Raw genomic sequence first — 21,719 nt, 5'->3', positions numbered from 1 at the left:
CATCCTAGTATGTGTTAGACAGAGTAATTCATGTTTGCGTGGCAATACGGATTCGAAGCAAAACAGTTTACGAAACGGTATCTTCTTAGCACTTAAACATACTTAATTCTGCTGCCTCGACAAAACACATTCTTCCTTAACTATCTTATAAGATAATTTTACCTTTTAAATCGAATTATTTCTTCTTTTTGCGATATTATAACACTTCAAGTTAGTTCACTGTGAATATTTTTTTTTTTTTTTTTTTTTTTTTGTCTTAAATTAAAATTGTTGCTTTGAATCTTTTCGTTGATAAAATTATTGTATATATTCTTAATTTTTAAATTTTATTTTTTCTTCCTGTTCACGCGCCAGAATTAGACCTTTTTCACCAGCGTTTTAGTTTGAAATAAGTTCTTGTGCTCAGATTTACAGTACAGGTGCGATTGTATACACTAAGTTAAAGCATGGAATACGAAAAAATAAAATTACATAACGAGTGAAAAACAATTAAATTAAAATATAATGCATGAATTGATGTTTGTAGTGTTGAGTGCTAACCTGGAGCACTACAAATCTTTCACGGAACTGTTGAGTAAATAGCATTGCAGCATCTGTAAGTGAACTATTTGGTTTCTTGCTACGGGTCAATGTACGAGACCAATTCAGAAAGTAAGTCTGTCTAGGAAGGTAAACACAAAGAAGACATGTATCTTCGAAACATTTATTGCTACAGATACAACACAGGTAACACTACTTTTCAACATATTTAGCACCGGAATTCAGATACTAGTCATAACATAGGATTTACCTCTGTATTCCGATGTTGTAAAAGTCAGCCGCCTGGAAGTGGAACCAGTATATGATAGACATCTGCAATTACTGATCACTATCAAAAAACTTACCAGATAGGAATTTCCTGAAGTGTAAGAAGATATGAAAAACGTTTGGAGTAAGATCCGGGCTGTACAGTAGTGGTAGCAGTCGTTCTACTGGGACGCGTTTGATCATCCACCACATAGCCTCGATCTTCCAGCGATTTTCAAGTCTTCTTTACATCTCAAAAAATTCCTGTCCAGTAAACATTCTGATAGTGAACAATTGCAGACGCCTGTCATACAATGTTTCCATTTCCAGGCGGCTGATTTTTACAGCATTGGAATACAGAAGCTGATCCCATTTCATTACGAGTGTCTGAATTCCGGTGCTGAAAATGTTGAGAAGTAGTGTCACCTGTACTGTATCTGTTGCAATAAATGTTCCAAGTTCACTGTCTTCTTTGTGCTTACCGTCCTAGGGAAACTTACTTTCTGGACATCCCTCGTAACTTAAATCAAGTTTTTTTTTTCTTTCTTCAGAGTACTAGAGTTTGATAGTACTCTGCTCAAACTACCCAAACCAAAACTGTATTGACCTAAATAAATACATAAGTATAAGAGACAAAGAAATGAAACCTCCACGACCTTTAAACCTCGAAATAATAATCTCCTACATTGGAAATCTACTGAGAACAGGGCGTCCGACAGTTAAATCGACATCCGTTCTTGCATCTTGGAAGCAAAAGCCTTCAGAAGGATGTCGTTGGAGTAGGAGTCGTATCAACAGTCGATGCATACTGAAACTAAGCAATTATCACCCACATCAATTACAAGTATAGCATCATATGAGTCGAATGACGGGTCACGTTTTGTGAATGAGCAACAAACCATGCGATACCGATTGCAATGTTTACTTCTGAGCTCCTTCGTGGCTAAGCGGTTAGCGTATGCCCCTCTGACGTGGGAGACCCAGGTTCGATTCCCGGCGGGAGCTGATGTGGTTCGGATTCCAAGTTTTATCAGTAGGTACACGTCTCATATAGCATCGTAGCTGAAAGGGACGCTAAACTAAAATCAACAACTCAATGTTTACTTCTCGTATTCTGGAATTAGATCAAGCTATTTTTTATGTGGAGGTTGCAAGTACTGGAATGACTACAACCAATACTGATGATAAACAATAGGATTGCCGAAAGAAATCGTCTGACGTTGAATATGGAATACATGAAACATCGGCTCGAACTTCAACAATTTCAAAGTTGATAAGTGCCTGAAAAATGATGGAGGCTGTTCATCTAAATCCTTTCCAGCCATTTCTAGCACAACCGGCGACACCATGTTATACTAACTATATGCGGCAGTGGTTGGATTTACAGTTTCTAGGATCATAAATTGAAAAATAGGGTCCCGTAACAAGATAAAGATTGTCAGCATGGAACATATCAAGCAATGAAAGCTCGAGGCTTATGCACCAATAATACTAGAAACAATGTAGGCTCTTCAAGAATGGTTGGAATGTTTGCATATGTAAATTTGGAATTAGTAGCAGTCAGATTGATATTACGCTCTTTTAAGAGTGTTAAATTGAAATTAGAATCACTACGTATGAAGATGTTTTGACCCACCCGTATTTATATCGGTGTGGTAAGTTCTAAATATCATCAACGCTTTTTCGACGTTTAGTGAAAGGGCTTTATTTTCCATTAGGAGTTTACGAGCTCTTACCCACAGTTGACAAAGGATTTAAACCACATGAGCTCCAATCGGTAATGGAACACAGGTGTCATGTTTTAGGACTGGCCTATATAAAGTGGGATATCCATTCATAAATTAATCGGTGGACCATTCAATATATGGCTATTGTCTTTATAACAATTTTCATGATTTTAACATTAGTGTGTTCAATATGCAGAATACCACTCTCTAATCATTAGTTATCCAAGAACTTGCAGTGTCTTAACTTTCGTTCATCATGAAACTGGTTGGTTGCATTGGAGTTTATCATCCCTTTCAGCACCGAGGCCACATGTGATGTGAAACTACAGGTTAAGGTGGGAACCAAATTACCGTAATGCTTTCAAATTTATCAATGCTCTTCCACTGTGAATCTAACCCTGGACTCCGTGCACAAAAGATGAACACGCTAACCACTACACCAGTAGGCAGTGGCGGATCTAGCCTGGGACCGGGAAGGCTAGCCCCCGGTTTTTTGGGTAACAAAAATAATTTAAGCTATTATTATTTATATGTCTTTGAAAGTTTATAATAAATTCATTATATACCTATCATAGTCTGAGTTCTGGTTGTCACCCCCCCCTTCCCCCGAGTTTTTACCTTCTAGATCCGCCACTGCCAGTAGGGAGGGCTTGTCATAAAATAGACAGCTTGTTGCCAGGACTAACTGAAGTAGATTGTAATGTGTTGCCATCTAGATAGTTGGTCCGTTTATTGTTATAATACAATAATGGTGCACTGTCCGATTATTTATTTTAGTGTCTTAACTTATGGCGTAACAACCTTTAGGGGTCAAAAGCCTATCTATCTATATATATATATATTTCGATTATTTCGTAGGACTTCGGAGACGAAACAACTTCTCTCTTCATTAATGGAAAGGTCCGTAAACGTCCTATATATCATTTCTTAACTTTGAAGGATACTACTTACCTGTTCTAATAATCATTATCATTAAAAAAATGATATATAGGAACAGAGTACAGTCTACTTCAGCATTTTCAGCATATTTTCTTTTAAAATTATAGTTGGAAAATCATTAAGAACCTGTTACTCTAATGATAAGAAAGGGACCTTCCCTGTTGGTCTAGTGGCTAATGTATGCGTCTTTGGTGAATGTGGCCCTGGATTCGATTCCTGGTGGAAGAGCATTTAAATTTGAATACATTACCATGATTCAATTTCACTTACACTATAGATCAACGTCTCATATAGACTTGGTGCTAAAAGGGGATTAAAACTTCAATATACAAACAAGGAATAAGAAAACCAAGGCTTATCCATTGCTGAAGTATCATGTTGCTAGTAGCTAACCGTCTATCCACAGATCTACATTCCATCACATTAGACAATATTCATGACACACAATTGGGGAAGCTGAAAAACATTACTTATTATGGTTCTGGAAAGTATGCGTAACTTTAACAAATGTGAACTACGGTAGTTCTTAACTACGCGAATTCAAAACAAACTTGAAGTAGTACAACAGAGGAACACAATCAAAGATAGAACCTGTTCTTTGGACGTTGAATCCATATCAAAAAGCCATTATTCACTACGGACAAGTGCTAACTGATGTCTATCCATTTCGGTTAGAGAAATAAAATTAAAAGTGACACATATTCTTGTGGTACAGAATTCATATAAAAATACTTCTTGTCACTATCTATTTCCGTTTTATCTATTATGCGATCAGTGCTGTAACCAGAAATCATAAAAGTTCACTACTTTCGCTTTGAACAAATAGATAAAAGTAGAGAAAAAACTCATTTTTGAAATGCTGAATGTGTCAAGGAACCGCTTTTCGATATATCTTACCGCTTTTGCTATATGAAAATACGATTTAAGCCGGAAGTACTACTAAATTTCAACCATTTTCGGATTTGGTAGACTATTACGCCTAGTGATATGTTTTCTTAAGACGCTGAATTATCTGATAAAACGCTTCTTGTTATCTATTAACGTTTTTGTTATACGGAGGCCAACGCTGAAACCGGAAATAATTGATTTCTACCACTTCCGGTTTGAATAGAGGGTTAACGGAGGAGATGAAGCTACTCTTGGGATACTGAATCGATTGTAAAAGTCCGCTTCTTGATATCTTTCACAGTTTTTGCTATATAGAAATCAGTATTGAAACCGGAAGTAATAGTAAATTTTAACCACTTCCGGCTTTAGTAGTGTATTGTCACATCAGTCAGGTAGCGGATAGTCACGATATGCTGTCTTGAAACGCTAAATCATTTGCAAGAAAACAGCTTCTCGCTATCTGCTACCGTTCTCCTTCTATGGCGGTAGACGTTGAAACCGGAAATGTTTAATTTGAACCACTCTCGGTTTGAATAGAGGGTTTAAAACAAAACAGTTTTAGATATCTCTTATTCTCTTTGCTCTGATACCTGTCCACAGCCAAATAAACAGATAGACGGACGTAGCCGTTGTATAAGACTTTCGAAACTTATGCGTAGCATAGTTTGGAAGCCTAATAAAAATAAAATCTAGACAAAGCAAACACATTAGGATTCCGTGTCACAGTTTTGTCCATATATCTCTGTGTTCATGATACCCATCAGACAACGTATCTGATAAAGGCAATGATATACAGCCGAAACTGTAAGTTGAAAATTTTGAAAAATTCAAGTTTTAACATGACATGTACTTCCAAATGTATAGCTTCTACCGGTGGTTTTGAAAGTGAATACAGAAATTAGACATTAAGATGATACATAAATCTTACCTGCTGAGGTGGAATGCTGAATGCTTTCATCCGCATATCGATTTTCTGAGCTCTATCCATGAAAGGTAGAAGTAAAACATATCCCGGTCCTTTTACACCTTGGTAACGGCCTAGGAAGAAATAAAAGACGGAGAATTAAAACGTAGGGAACTTTGGATCTACGACTTACTTATAACAAAAAAAAAAAAAAAAAAAAAAAAAAAAGTTTCCAGTATTCTATCATGCAGATTAACGGAGGTTGAACTCCAACTACAAATCACAGCTAGGCAGAAAATAAGTGCATCAAAGGCGAATTAGCAATTATTGAATTGTGAGGAAACTTTTTTTCTTAAACACATTTTACATTTAAATTACATTTTTAATCTTCTGGCAGGAACTAGAAATTACTAAAGAATAGGAGTCTATAAAGTGCAAATATTTACAACAGTGATAAAACGCAATGCAATTATTGAGGAATATAGGTACTTTCACACTGTTACAAGATAATACTCAACATTTATGCAGGAGATTAATCTTCAATTTATACAATTTTAAAAAAGTACATAAATAAAAATAAATAATCTGGAAATCATCAATGTGTCTCGAAACATATAGGTAAACATTTGAACAGGAATTTTACAACTGACAAACATTAGAGGAAAAGTGTAAATATTATGGTAAGGTTGATCAGTCTGTGCGCGCCTGATTTTAAAACTTCACCTCTAACTTCACAGAGTCGACCGATTCGAATGATTCAACAGCAGGAGAAAACCAAAGGCCTCTAGTATCGCGTCAAATTCGCGTGAGTGTGGAGTATGCATCATGGCTCCCAACGTGAACCGTTTTTGGAAAGGTTACGTTTGTAGCACTTTTCCACGCGAAGTTCTCCGTAATACAGATTCAAAAATAGTACAGGCTAAATGGATGTGCATTGGGGTCAACGGCACATGAAGAACATAATTAATCGACATAAATAACACGACGTTCCAGCGCTTCGTTCATCCAGTCAGAGTAGTAGAAAGCGATAATGTACTGCGGTAACTCCACATGTAGCCTGGAAGCTGCGCCGAATGACCCCGCAGGAATACCCTTCTACACAACGTGTGATAGCAAGACGAATACATGTGGCACAGCCAACTGTGAACCGCAACCCATGTGGCAAATCAAAGCTCCGAATGATGTTTAAAAGACGTGGACATGTCCTTATTGTGGCCCATTAGAGGGGAGAAAGGCACACTGCAGGCGCCTCTATGAACGCCATCGATCCGGAGAAAAGTGGAAGTTTGTTGTCACACTCGATGAAGCGTGGATTTATCTATTAGAGTATGGCAAAACTAGGGCCGTAACATAACTCCACGAGACGCAAAAACCCGTCCTGACTTTATCCGTCAGTGTAAAGTTTCTCGAAGGAATTTTTGGTTGTCGCGAGATACTGCTATGAAGGCAAGTTAACAATTTGAGAGGTGCCTAAAAAATGCGAAATAACTCCGCATCAGCAACATATTTTCACAGCAATTTGTACAGATCTGTCCCATTTGTATCGAAATGCAATAAAGCAAGTCCATGTACATACAGATAGGACCGTGTCACATACATCCCGTTCTACAAAGAGATTTCTGCAACAGATTGTGGTAGACACCGGTATACAGACTATTTCCTTCCAAGATATACCAGTGAAGTCACTTCATGGTTTCTTGCGGGTTTGGCCTATTGAAAAGAACACTTGCATCTCGTCCTGTCATCACTGTCTGTACCCTCTGGATAGCCTGCCAGGAGGAGTAGCTCAAAATTCCCATTTCTGTACTTTAAACGAAGCATCTTACAATGAAAGTTACGGTGCAGGGCTATTGCCTAGACAAGTGGTACTCACATCGAAGACAATCGGTTTGGTGTCCCGGAGTTTTTCCTAAGGTAGGTGAGACGTCGAAATCGGACACATATACACGGATTAATGCCTGCCGTCTATATGTGTCTAAAAAAGCAAATTTTTGTTAAAAGGACAGTCTATAATAAATATTGAAAGAAACCTGAATTATTATCAAGATTGTTAAGAGTAATGAAGACATGTTTCTGTAGCAACGCACAAAGAAATAAACTTTCATTTTTTCGTAACTAAAGATGCTAACAAAAGTAAGTGTATGATTTTTTAAACTGCTAATGAGTTTGTAACAATTTTATATCATTCTATTCTTAGTTGGAAGACATACTAACACACGACGTAACCCTCTATCGTTTCCATTATCTCCGTCACTACTTACTTCCAACGTCATACTTTAATTCTCATATTTCTGTAACGCAGTTTAACTCTCTACTTCGGTCTCCAGGCATCACACAAAATTAAATTTCTGAATCAATAATTGTTACAAGCTAATACTACATCGTACTTCAATATTTTCTTTCTTCTCTCTGGAGTTCAGCACATGTCATTATTTGCACACATTTTGCCCATTTTTCTTCCTGTACATATTTTTTCTACCATTTCTACAGTAACTTATCAAGTTTCAAAAAATTTATTCCCGTTACTTCCTCATTTTCCTATACAATTTGCACTATGGAAAATGGAAAGTAGTGTCAGATAACTAATATATCTATATATACGGGATATATAGGTCCTAAACATCATTTTTAAACGCAAGATATTGTTGACTGCACATACAAGGCAATAAGGAATTCAGGTCTGCTGTCATTTGGTTAATACCAATTTATTTGTAATTCTTAATATTTAACTAATCCATGAATTTCTAACAATTTTTTTTCTATTTAAATGACACTAAAACGTCTGACTCTCTGACATTATAGGAAATTAGACTCAATATCACAGGAATATTAATTGACACGTACAACCCACTACTTGTCTAACGAAGCCATAATTACACTGTTCTTGCATTCGTGGGATATATATAATTTTCAGGCATAAATTTTAGCTATTTTTAGCAAACACAAACAGAAGACTTTTCAGGTTTTTTTGAAGTACTTAAAACTCCGTCATTTAGTGGTAATACACATAACCTGAAAAATTCATTACAAAGTATCCCCCAAAGTATCCAAAATTATTTATTGATAACTGTGTATGTTTCAGCAAACGCTATTGCATTTCTCAGCATATATCCTTTTAGAAAATGAACAGTCTGTGGAACTACATCCCGTTGATTATATTCTTACACATAGCATTATATTTAAGTCAAGCAGTCCTTTATAAAGTTCCCTTTATGGTCTGGTTTTTCTATTATCACTGCAATTCCTGTACTTCATGAACCGCAGAACAATGTGGCTCCTTTTGGAAATACAAAGCAACAATATATATTTAGCAAGAGAGTTCGATTATACAATGTAATTTTCCACTTCTGAAAGGTTGCCTTGGTTTGCAATCCATTCTTGAAATATCTACTTGATTTCATTGGATACATACTCATTATTCGTGATAAAGAAGGCAGTAACTTTTTGCCGAAATTAACACAATTAAATAAGTTTGAATGCTTTTGGAATATGTACTTTTTTATGAATGATGAAAGCGCATCTTATGAAATAAAGTTGTTTTGAAAATTTTGATTATTATTAAATACCCTTCCCAATACATTTATTTTTATTGATGTGTCTAACCTTTATATTTTATCTGCTGATTCATACGCACATTCAGAACTGATCAATACTATAAAAGTACTTTTATCTAACTGGCTGCACTATATTATCACAAGAATTACTAAAGGAGTCATTTGTCCCCCTCAACAACTTCAACATTTTCAATCTGAACATAAACTATAATGGGCCCATTAGGTCGCACAACTTTTTGATGTTTCTATTCATAGTGTTTACAACAAACATTAGTTTTCAGATTTCCTTGGTTTTCTTAGAAAGGGGGATTTACCAGACGGATCACTTTGACCACTACTTAAGATTCCTGTCTATTTATTCAGTTCATGCTTAGTAATCAGGATAACTATGGTATCAAGTGTTGGATGTTTGTTGAAGTGGACAATAACTATGTTCTAAATAGTTTTCCATAAGTAGGAACAGATGAACAAGGACATACGACAATCTCTCTTGCTGTTGAACATACAGTTCTATATCTTGAGAAATTTTTCTTACATCGCCGTCTACATATAACAGGCGGCAACTTCTTTACGACTCTGATCTTGCTACGGAACTAAAAGGTAACTAAATTAAATGTTTGGTACTACCGAAGTAACAGAATGGGCATTCCAGTTTCAATACATTCCATAATAAGGAACTGTATACCACAAATGTGCCCAAAATCGTGGAGACATTACACTAACGCCAATGTAAAGAAAGAATGAAAGGAGGAGGAAAAAAGATATCGAGTCCCCTTCATATTTACGTACAGATTACGTACTGGAAAGTATAAGGTAAACTCTGAATTAATGTTTCCGATGCAAGTTCGTCTGTGGATCATGCACGGAAGTGGTTCGAAGGTATTGCATCTGTTCATATGTGAAGTAGTGCATATGAAGAGAGCCACAGTGGCTCAATGGTAAAGCGTTCACCTCTGGTGTGTGGGATCCCTCGTTCGATCCCAGCTCGCGCCAAGTGGGCTTTGTTGTGGCCAAACACTGGAAGTCCTGTCAGTAATGATCGTTTCTAGTTTTGGTATAAAACATATTAACATTTCGACATAGACCGTATTCAGAGTTTGGGTAGTTTATTTTTGAAACTTATACATGTTTCTTTGCTTATATATTACATCGGCAAAGAAGTTTACACTTTCTTGATGTAACACATGTTCGTAAGGTTATCTAAAAATACAACTTCAGCTTACTCTTCAACTGCAGATTCTATAAATATATAGAGTCAAAATGAGCCATTTCGTACTTTTTATATAACTTATTTTCCGGTAGTTTTTGTGTTATATTATAGCTGCACCTACCTAGTCGAAAAATCACAAGTCTTTCCCAGTTCTGAACCGACTTAATGCAGTACCACATCGACACTGGAGCAGTGACAAATAATAGAACATACGAGAAAACTACAAACACGGCTGACATTACTTGAAGGAACCACGTCTGGTGCTCCGCTGGAACTGAAAAGATCATTCACACTAATAAATCTTTTAAAAAATGCATAAAATGTTCTTTCACAAATAATCCATGAGATGTGGTAAGTACTACCAGCATTTCGTGTATTAAGATAAAAATAAAAATAAACGAGAAATAAAATAGGTTTGCAAACTTATTCTTTTCTACAGCTACCAAGCAAGTCAAATCACATTGTTGTTTTAATCATATCTCATGGTACTCTTATATTAGTCCCAGTATATTGCTATATATGTATTAGTGTTACGTATAAAAACAGTTTCTAGAACCGAAACCGGTTTTTGAAAATTTTCAAAAGACTGGTTTTCAAAACCGATTCGGTTTTCTATCAAGACCGTATGCTTCTTTCCAGAAGCGCACCCACGGGGAGTTCACCAGGTCCGGACTCCCCTCCCAAATGAAACTTTCTAACTCAACATACATTTGTACACATTTCTAATAAAACTACACTTGTTTAACAGGGAAAGACTGATGTAGCTTCTACATTTCATTTTACACTTCATCCGTATTCATTCCCTTATAAAAACAATCTAGTTCTATCATTTTTTTTCCCCCTGAAAATATACGCGAAAGTATTTTACAATTCCTTATCGGAGACACAATAATATCCGTTCAATAGTACATAAACGTAGTGGCTTGTAATATTAGACCTTCTTCTCTGGGTGTGCGCCTGCTTCTTTCTTAACTTGCTTAAAAATGGACATACAAAACAGAAACAGATACCGGCTTCGGCGAAAACCACACTGTTTCAGTAGAGGCAAAAATTTCTTCTGGAAAAACAAGAAATGTTGTTTTTTGGGTTCTCTACGCACCAATTTCTGGTTTTTACGCAAAACAGTTTTGCCTATTCCTACTTGAGCAGTCCTAAAAGTACCTGCCCTAACAAAGAAAACAGAAAAATATGGGAAAAGCTATCTTTATTTCTCAATATAGTCTTCTTCTAACTCGATACAGTTTTCCCAGCGATGTTCAATAGCTTCGATACCCTGTTTATAGTATGAATCATCGAGCTCCTCAAAACAACCACTAACCGCACATTCCACCTCTTCATTGCTGGCAAATCTTTTACCACCGAGCCATTTTTCCAAGTTTGGAAACAGAAAATAATTCGAGAGGGCTAAATCTGGAGAACAGACTGCGTAACTCGAACTTTAACTCATTGATTTTGACCATCGTGATAACCGATGTGTGAACTTATGCACTGTCTTCATGAAACGACACGTTCTCTGTCGCCAAGTGCGCACGATTTCATCACTCAAACGCTGCAATAAGTTTGCATAATACTCGCCGTTCATTGTTTTTTTTTTTTTTCTCTCTCTCTCTCTCTCTTTGAAGATAATCAATGAAAATTATCTCCTGCGCATCCCCCAAAAACTGATGCCATTACCTTGCCAGAAGATCGATATTGCTGTCTTGCCCTTTTTCGGAGACGATTCTTCCTTTTCAGTCCATTGTTTTGACTGTTCTTTCGCCTCAGTGTGAAGTGATGGAAACATGTTTTAACCTTGGGTATGAATTCACAAAAACTCAGCTTTATTCTGTGAAATATCGCCAAACATCCTCACGACGCCGTTTCTGTCCCATTCTGAGCAAACTCTGTGCCCATCTCGCGCACAGCTTTTCCATGTCAAATTTTTAGTCAATATGTGATGTAGAGCACTTTTTGAAATGCCTACCATGTCTGCTGGTTCGCGTACTTTCAGTCGACGGTCATCCAATCCTATTTTGAGGACTTTCTTCACCACATTTGGCGTGATCACCTCACTTAATCGACCACTGCGATGCTCCTCTTTGCACCTCGTACTGTCTTGTTTAAACTCTGTCAACCTATATTTTACTGTTGTACACGAACGAAGGAGCGCCCCCCCCCCCCCTTCAGAACAAAATCTAGCTCGGCTTTGGTATTGGTTGAACTGAATCATTTCGAATGAAAGTATTATATCACATAACGATATCCCTTTTTTTCTATTTTACAAATTCACTGAGAACGCTTCTTAGTGATGGTTGCCAAATAAATACTAAACAATGTAGCGTCTTCAAACTTCAAATTTAAGCTTTATAAGGTTGGTGGTTTCGACCATAGTACTGTTGTTAAAACAACAATCTATACATAAGGTCGTATACTTCTAGGACTACCCACGTACATATAAGACAAATGGAGGAAAACCAATTTTTCCTCAGATCAATTCCTCTATGGATGACAATTCAATGAATTATAATGAAAGAGCGAAAAATGCACGACTGGACCGAAAAGCGAACGAAGTCTTCGCTCCGACCTGGCTGCATGGTTAGTGCATGTGTCTTTCGCTCAGGAGACCGGGGGTCAATTCCCGGTAGGAGCTCATGTACTAAGCTGTAAGTCCACGTCTCATACGAGTATAGCCTCTTGCTGCAAGGGACACTAAACTCAAATCCAAATCTGAATCCGGTCTTCGGCTTACTGTACCAGTAACTACATTAATACTACATTTTTCAATCTCGCTACCACACACTTCTTTTACTCCCGCGGTCGGTATTCATTCCTATTCTGGAGACCGGGTTCCAATCCAGCCCAGTCGTGCTCATTTCTTCATTCTTTAAATATCAAATGTATTCCTACTTATTTAAATATATCTAAGTATATTTATGATACATTTAGAAATAAAAGACCAAACAGTAAACGGACCTTCTTCATCTCCAATATATACTGCAGTTCTGTCACCGGTGTCATTCAAAGTAATTTGGTTAGGCTTATTATATTTAAATATTGAATGGTATTCAAATGCTGCTTCTGTTTCATGCGTCGTTGTTGATATATCTGAAGTTGGCAGTCTTTCGTACTTGTACTTCATGATCCTTACCCTGAAGATGAGAAAAAAATGTAAATAAGTTTGAACTAAGAATAAGAAAATATTATTATTTTATGTAAACAAACACAAATAGCTTGATTTTCGCCAACATGCGTATACCTTATTTTAAATTGACGGAACATGTGACAGTCGCTCTTGCCTTATTTACAAATTTAAACTGTTCCAAACATAATGTTACTTCATCGCGTATCAATATCCAAATTAAATCTAACAGATTATTTACTTACAGACGCTATAAAAAGCATATTGAATAATAATAATAATTAAAAAAACAAAAAAAGCACAAAAACGGAAGTTGTATTACCAACTAAGATCAATTACTAATATTCCCTTCTAGTGTATACAAATTTTAGTTCAAAATGGAAGTTATTAAACCACCACGTTTTTATAGAAAAATAATTTCCAACTCTCACAATAATGAATGAATGATTATCAGTTAATGAGGGCGTCAGCACCAAGATTACCTGTCTCCGTACTAACAATCATATTCCATTAACTTCACATCAATATAAAGGGACATTGTACAATTCGTATGCATCTGTGGCATTGTAATGAATATAATGTCACAAAAAGAGGCATTAGTCCAAAAAAAAAAAAAAAAAAGTCATTAGATTTTCTGTTTGGTGTACGTTTAAGTGGCTCTTGACATTCTTCTGTGTGAGTGAAGCCAAGTATAGATACTTTTCAATAAATGCTTCAGGGCAAAAACTGATCATAGTAAAACTACGTATATAAGTTTCCCGATGATTCACGTCTCATTAATTCCTTTAAGACACAGAAGATCCTTTCTGAGTGTCTGAAATGAAATGTAATCTTCAATTTTTACGTCTCATAAATATGTCGGCTACGTTAAAGGAGACTGTGATGATGAGAAAATGTGGGAAATGGTGGAAAGAAGAAAGTGAGAAGAAACGGAAGATACCCGAGAAAACCCATGCACACGGTGTTTGTGCGAGTTCAGTTGGCGCGAGCTGGAATTGAACCAAGAATCCCATGCACCAGAGGTGAACGATCTATCACTGAGCCACCGGGGCCCTTCTAAGTGAAATTAAATAAAATCGTTAAGTTTTACGTCCCACGATTATGCCGGGTACGCTAAAGGACACAGTGATATTGAGAAATGAAGGAATTGGTGGAATGAAGAAAGTGGGAGAAACCCGAGAAAACCCATGCACACGGCTCTTCTAAGTGTCTGGTATGTTACGAAGTATGGATGGAGTAAGAAGACACAAGTATTACTAGAGAGCATCCAAATATGTGCTTTTGAAAATGAAATGAAATCTTTCAGTTTTACGTCCCACGTTTATATGATTTTTTTGAACTGGATGTTTAAAGTACGAAATTCTTTTCATTACATGTAACTGAAAATTATTTCTTTATTCAAATTCACTAAAAATAGAACAAAAGTCATTTCGCGTTAGGTATGCAGCAAACAGTTACAAGTTATTAGCATTAAATGCTCAAGAATAAATGTAATAATGAAATCAGACTAAAATACCTGGTTGACTAATTGATTAATTGACGTTTAATGAAGATGTCAGAGGCGTAGCTATATATTCACGTTTCAATAAGCCTAATGGCCAACATATGCTCTACGTAAAATTAAAAATAGAAAAATCAAATTTAAGACTTCTAAAAACGTATAAATGGGTGAAATAATAGAATCAAACAATATACATAAAGTTAAAGCAGAGGACTGTAAAAAATAAAAGACTAAAAACAGAACAGTAAGCATATAACAAGAAAAACATTTAGAAAAGACAATAAAAGAAAAATATAACAGGAAAAATCTAAAAAGAAAACTTGAGAAGATGTGAAAGATCTTAATCGCAAGGAACAAATGTGAGAACATGGTCACTAAACGCAGCTAATATTTTAACAAAAGTCGGGGAGTAAGTGTGTGATAGAGGAGTTGAAGCCTTTTAAAAACTAAAACTGCAGCAGGAAGCTAGTGACCCCGCACCGAAGTGCGTCCATAGGGATCACGCACGTCAATGACGGTGGGTATACGCCTAGGGAGGATAATAGAAACATAGAGTTCAAATGTCTGTGAGTTAACTGCCGCAGATGGCAGACCCGAAATACAAAATGTGCAGAGACAAAATATCAGGATGAGAGTAACAGAAAGGTAATAAATATTATCAGTGCTGGATGTATAATTTGAGAGAAAAACGAAGTTAAATTCTGGACTATATGAGTTCGCGAATTGATGCGATATTAGATAAATAGGCAATAGAGCATAATATGGGAGTGCTTCAAACACACTGTCAAATTAACTAACCTAGGATGTGTAGTTATGCTGCAGTAATTGAGGGAAATACAGAAATGTAGTGCAGAAACTAATTTGGGAGGGGGGTTGGATTTGAACCAAACGTGTTGAAATAGGGGAAAATTCTAGATGCTATCCCATTTTAAAGGAGCATAAATTTGTGAAATCCACGAAGAAATATGCTAGTTGATTTTACAACAGAATTGTACAGGTAATTATAAAATATCGGAATCTTATCTGTTACATGTATAATAACGTAGAAATATGAAATGGAAAGTGTGCTCTTTACCACGTTATACTCCATTACTTTTTAAGAAAGACATGATGAAATGAAGTGTTACGTAAAGACAGTTTACAAAGTGATCATAGAAGTGTCGCAAAGCTGTGCTATACATAAGGCATGTGTATTATACCATGTAAAGTGTTTTTACACTATCCTCATTTAAGTAGATACCCACCGTCACCGACACGCCTACTCTCTATGGGCGCACCACATCGCTGCCACTCGACCACCTTGCTGCTATTCTGCTCTGACCCAATTAGGGTTAAGACATACCGAAGAGCCATCGAGGTCGAGGTTTGTCGTTATCTGGGGAAAAGGAAGAAAGAAAGAATTTGGAAGGGAAGGAAGCAGCCTGGGACCTATAACTTAGGTTATCATCCAGACATTTGCCTCCTGTGAATGAGGAAAACACAGGAAATCATCATTCAGATGGCTAGCCTTAAAAAGCTTTTTACACTTTTTCGACCGAGTGCCCTCACCGAGAATCGAACCCGAAGGTAAGAGATTACCGACTACGCTACGCGGGGCCACAGGGTGTTGTTTATATTGCTTGTTGAAAATATGAAAATCTAAAAATTCATTACTTTCATTATTTCTGAATAAAATTATTGTGTAGTTTGCAACATTTTACAGTTGGAAGGTACTAATTTCGTGCAGCAATACAATACAGATGAATAAGTGGCCATTGTTTCACGATTGGGGGGGGGGGGAAGCTTTTTTTCACCTACTTTTCTGCGTTATCCTATTCCGATTCAGTCGTATTATGGCATCATATGTTAAATTAGTTTACCAATATTAAATCCAGACAGTATTGCGTTGCGAGCGTTAGCGAGTGAAGGCGGGCTAGAACCCCGCAGGGCACGTTGTTTTATTTCTTTCTTCCCTTTCTATTCTCATATAAGCCACTTGCACTTACCTTTACGGTATGTACAGGTCTCATACTGCCTATAAAAATTGTGTACAATATTTTCTCACCACTATCAACTCATTTCTCCTGTAAATCATCCTGTTTTTCACTAATTTTGGTTCCCCATCTCTAAACAATTACCGAAGCATGGAAATAAGAAATGTTTGTGATTAACAGTTATGAGTAAAGGATGTAACTGAAATAGAGGTAATTCTTATATTAAAATGGCATTACTCGAGCAGACGGTTCTACCAAATTTTTATACATAGTTCTTACATTTTCAGGTTAGGTTAGAGCTTTATATTTCTTTTGGCAGAGCATGTATTAAATGAGGCGCTCCATTACTACTTGCTAATTGACTTGAGGTGGGCTCAATGTAAATACAGTGTGGACGTATGATATAAAAACTAGTGCGCATAAAACACGAACAACCTGTGTTAGGTGGTTACTGAAAACAAGAATACGGGTTAAGTTTAGAGTTGTCCCTCCGTTTTTTATAAAAATTAGGAAAATTTACGGGAGAAATGGGGTAAGAAACGATGATTTGGAGTCCTTATGTGATGTTTAAGTGTCAAAGTTTGTCAGTAAAGTTACGCTTAATACGACAAAAGATATGTAGAAGTGGGTACTATTTGCAAGATGCGGAAGGTTTCGATGACTAAACAGCATGGTAGTCGTATAGGATGGAGAATTGGTCCGTTGGATATATATTTCCGCACTGAGTTTTACAAAATTATATAAGAATAATGAAGAAAATCTATTAAATTTTCATGAGAACCATGGATTACTGAATTTAAGTAATACTTGAAACTTACATGAGAATCTGTTCCAGTCACTGTTCTAGTCTAACTAAAGTATTACCAGATAACCTAACCGAACCTAAACTAACTTAAACTAACCTAACAATTTTTAATGTTTTAACTACATTTTTGTAGGTTGGAAACTGGAGGGACAACTCTAAACTTAAGCCCACGAATACTATCGGGCTTGTGTATAGTCCGCTCCCCCCAGTTCTTTGTCACCGGAACTGGAAGAGTCACTACTACTACTACTACTACTACGGTAATAGTATACAACAGTGCCTCATGATCTGTGCGCGTGGATACTTCCTACTGTTGCACTACGTATAAAAATGATTTTATTACATTTAGAAGTAGTAAGAAGCATCCACGTGCACGTGACATGCGATATGTGTTTCAAATCCCCCACATATACTCATACACTACGTACAAGGGCACATTATTATTCTTCGCATACCATAAAACACAACGAAACGCAACGCAAACCGACGTACATCTTATTTTATATTACTCAGTAATTAAATGAAAGTCGCATTTTTACCTCATTTTCAAGTTCCTATATCCTCAATGAATAATCCTTAAAAGACTGCACTTCGTGAGTCCTCGCTAAATGATGAGGCACTCTCGTATACTATATCCCTAATATGAATCGTTAGAATCACTATGATTCGTTAAAAATCACTGGGGGGAGCGGGCTATACTCAACCCTACTATCGAACCGAGTCAGAGCAGGAGCGCAACAGGAAGCAGGCGCGTCGGCGACAGGGGTATACACCTAAACGAAGATAGCGAAAGAGCACACTTACATATACAATACTTTCACTATCACCCAAAATTCATTTCAGTATGGTGTGCACTGACAGTAATTACTTATATTCATACTCTCATTTCTTCACGAAAAATATTTCACAACGTATTTCACCTATAAATTTTCAATTTAGTAGAACCGCTTGCTTGAATGAACCCATTAAAGTAACAAATAAATAATAACACAACGTTGGAAACAAGTTCATGTGCACCTAATCCATGGCCGCCATCTGCGGAAGATTATCCATTTTAAAAATCTACGTCTATCTGAACTTGGATAGCAACGTCCTTTAGACATTAATCTGGGTTAAGTAACAATATCACCCTAAAATTTCCATATTTATGCTCGGGTATTTTCCATCTACACTAAAATATGTCGTAAATTAATTTTAAATTACATACCGTGCGCGCCTCTTCGATTACAGCAGCAATGGTACTGAACTCCCTGCTCTCGCAGAGATAAGAGAAGCTGACAACTTTTGTTGTCACTGGAATTAAGCGTTTATCTAGCTTCATTTATATTCGGCATTATGCTGATAATTTCCACAATTGGAAAATTGTAATCGCCAGTCAGCTGTTCTCTCTTCTCTCAGTATGGTGATGCTCTACACAGATGTCCAATGAGCAATCCAATCGGTATACTGAATCAAATGGACGGTAAAATCGGGGATCTATACATTTAAAGAAATTTTGTCCAGGATGAATTATAAAACGAAATGAGAACTTCAGGTGGAACACTAACAAGTGTTTCTTCGAGAAATATTTTTTGGGGGCACTGCGTCCCCGGAGGTCTAAGAGTGCTCCCCAGGAGGAGACAAAAATAATACGTCTACAATTTAATAGAACAGTAAGTACACTGTACCCCTCCTAATACTAAGGTGCTTCTCGGAACATTTTTTCCTGTAAGAAACACTGACACTAACTATTATTATATACCACATGCTGCAATGAATAAAGAGAGCACTACACTGTTGTACATTTCGTAGAAAAAAAAATTGCAACACGAGCATGAAAGTTTATTGTGAAACTACGACTAACAGCGCAGGGAATCAACATAACGTTTAACTGACACGAATCATGCTAGGAGAAACCTCGGCCTCTTCCCCTGCACACTTATTTTGGAGGAAAAGAGTTCGTCATTTCACAATAAATTTACATGCTCATGTTGCAGGTTTTTTGCTGCGAACTGTTCACTTCGAGCACATTATATATCGTAGTTGTTCATTATGTAATATTGTAACAGACGATAAAGAAAGAGGTGGGTTTTGTTAGTTAGAAAGAAGGCTACTGTTACTAGAGTAGTGAAATAAACAGAAATAATGGGTGTATTGAGTATCGAACGGTAAAAAGGCGCTTAAAAACACTGAAATGTCAGGAGGTCAATAGAACCTAATAATAACCGGTGGCCGCCTGCTAAATCAGTGGCCAGTAGAACAGTGACCACCGGTTACTGCTTGGCACCAAAATGTTTACTATCCTCTTAGATGTTGATCAACACCAATATGATCTCTCTACGGTTCTCGAGATATGGCTCCTCCAATCTCCCGGAACATTTTTGGTTAATATCTAGGGAACGATGTGAAAAATTCCATCACTTTCTCAGATAGTTTTTGATACTCTATCGATTAGAGTTGAATTAAAAAAAAAATCACAATTAACACACACACGCAGACAGAAAATTCAGTAACAAACTTTTTAAGTTTGTTGAAAATCAGTAATTCATGTCCCCTGTTTACATCTTAAACATTCACGTTTTGTATAAATAGGCCTAATTCAATGTACGAAATTAGCCTGTAAAATTAACTTTTTAAAATACAATTTTGGATTTAAATGCTGGATTAGAACAAAAGGACATACACTTCTGTGAAAACTCAGGAAAGCACCCCTATTAATCAAACCCATGTACTTCTATGCATTACATTATCAATTGGAATAGGAATTACTCTCCAATATTTAACTAACTAACTAACTAACTCTATGGCCTATGGAACCCGGAGGTTCAATGCCGCGTTCACAAAAGCTCTCCACTGACTTCTATTCTTAGCTAACTGCATCCAGTTTCTACTTTGTATTCCAATCTCTGCGAGATCCATCTTAATATTGTCCTCCCATCTGCGCCTAGGTCTTCCTAATGGTCGTTTTCCGATTGGTCTTCCAGTCAAGACTTTGAAAGCGTTTCTACTTTCATCCATTCTAGCTACAAACCCGCCCACCTAAGCCTCCTAGACTTGACGACCCTAACAATGTTGGGTAAACCATATAAATTATGTAGTTCCTTGTTAAGAAGTTTCCGCCATTCCCCATTCCCGTTCCTCTTAGGTCCGAATATTCGTCTCAGGATCTTGTTCTCAAATACTTTCAGTCTATGTTCTTCCCTCAGAGTAAGTGACCATGTTTCGCAGCCATACAGAACAACAGGCATGATTATCGTTTTGTATATTTTAAGCTTCAAATTCCTCGACAGAATTCGCGACGACAAGAGATTTGAACCGAATAGTAACACGAATTCGCTGCATTTAGTCGACATTTAATTTCTCCGTGAATATGATTTTCCTCTGTTAATATTGATCCTAGATATTTGAAATTATCCACTTTATCAAAAGTATTATTTAATATTTTAACGCATCCATATTTTACTGTATTCCGGTCCCGACGCACTTCCATGTATTTAGTTTTCTCTGCATTTACTTCTAAACCCATGTCCCTGCAAGCGTTTAATAAGATCTCTGCATTTCTTTCTATTGTTCTCATATCATCCCCTATTAAATTTACATCATCAGCATATGCTATAACTTGGTGAATACCGTTCAACTCTAGGCCCTGGTTGCTATCTTTGAGTTTCCTTATAGCGTATTCCAGAACGAAGTTAAATAATAATGGCGACAATGCATCCCCTTGTTTCAGGCCATTTTCGACATGAAAGCTTGTGGACAAAAATTTTCCTACCCGGACTTTACTTTGGGATTCATTTAAACATATCTTAATTAATCTAATTAGCTTTCTCGGTATTCCAATGTAACGTGAACAGAGACTAGGATGAAATTTTTTTTATTGTTTATTAAAACAATTGATTGAAAATATACCTAGAAAGAATTCACGGAAACTATCCTCTTAATTTCAACAAACATAGTGTAGTGAAAGGGAAAGCAAGAACTATTTCTGACAATAGAAAGGTAGACCTGTGACGAGAAAAACAAGGACTTCCTGATTGACGTCACAGAGAAATAACAATTTTGTGGTTAAGAAAGTCCAGAAATAGAGAACAGGAAGATAGAAAAGAAAAACAAACTGTGTATAAAAACACTAGTAAAAATTTACTAGGGGTCAGTCACGGTCAGTTGGTCAGTTAATCATTATCGGACGAAACTATACGAGTCGCGTTATCCGCACTCTGTATACGCGTAGACTTTGTCCGTCTCTCCTTTCAACTGTTGGATGTACTTGGAAACATGTAAGTTGGAATTGTTCTTTATTTGTTTCTTAACTTGCATAAGATTAATACCAGAGGT

At 36.6% G+C, this 21,719-nt stretch overlaps 1 protein-coding gene across 2 annotated transcripts in view; it reads right to left on the bottom strand.

Moving 5' to 3' along the window:
* The window catches only part of LOC145694732 (stomatin-like protein 1), a 36,803-nt gene extending 17,989 nt beyond the window's left edge, over positions 1 to 18,814 (bottom strand). Inside the window, exons 1-4 of one of the 2 annotated variants that reach the window (XM_081771304.1) lie at positions 18,613 to 18,813; positions 12,961 to 13,136; positions 10,130 to 10,282; positions 5,269 to 5,378 (exon numbers count right to left, since the gene is read on the bottom strand). In XM_081771304.1, coding sequence (XP_081627430.1) covers positions 5,269 to 5,378; positions 10,130 to 10,282; positions 12,961 to 13,126 — 429 coding nt within the window. In that variant the 5' untranslated portion in view covers positions 13,127 to 13,136; positions 18,613 to 18,813. Of the gene's footprint in view, positions 1 to 5,268; positions 5,379 to 10,129; positions 10,283 to 12,960; positions 13,137 to 18,612 lie in introns of both variants that reach the window. The other variant, XM_081771315.1, reaches the window with a different exon arrangement.
* Between the last annotated feature and the right edge of the window lie 2,905 nt (positions 18,815 to 21,719).

The sequence above is a fragment of the Thermobia domestica genome, chromosome 1 (genome assembly GCF_964235325.1).
Source record: "Thermobia domestica chromosome 1, izTheDome1.hap1.1, whole genome shotgun sequence".
In the NCBI taxonomy this organism is placed as follows: domain Eukaryota; kingdom Metazoa; phylum Arthropoda; class Insecta; order Zygentoma; family Lepismatidae; genus Thermobia; species Thermobia domestica.
Note: the sequence above shows the minus strand (reverse complement) of the source record. Positions and strands in the feature narration are given on the sequence as shown.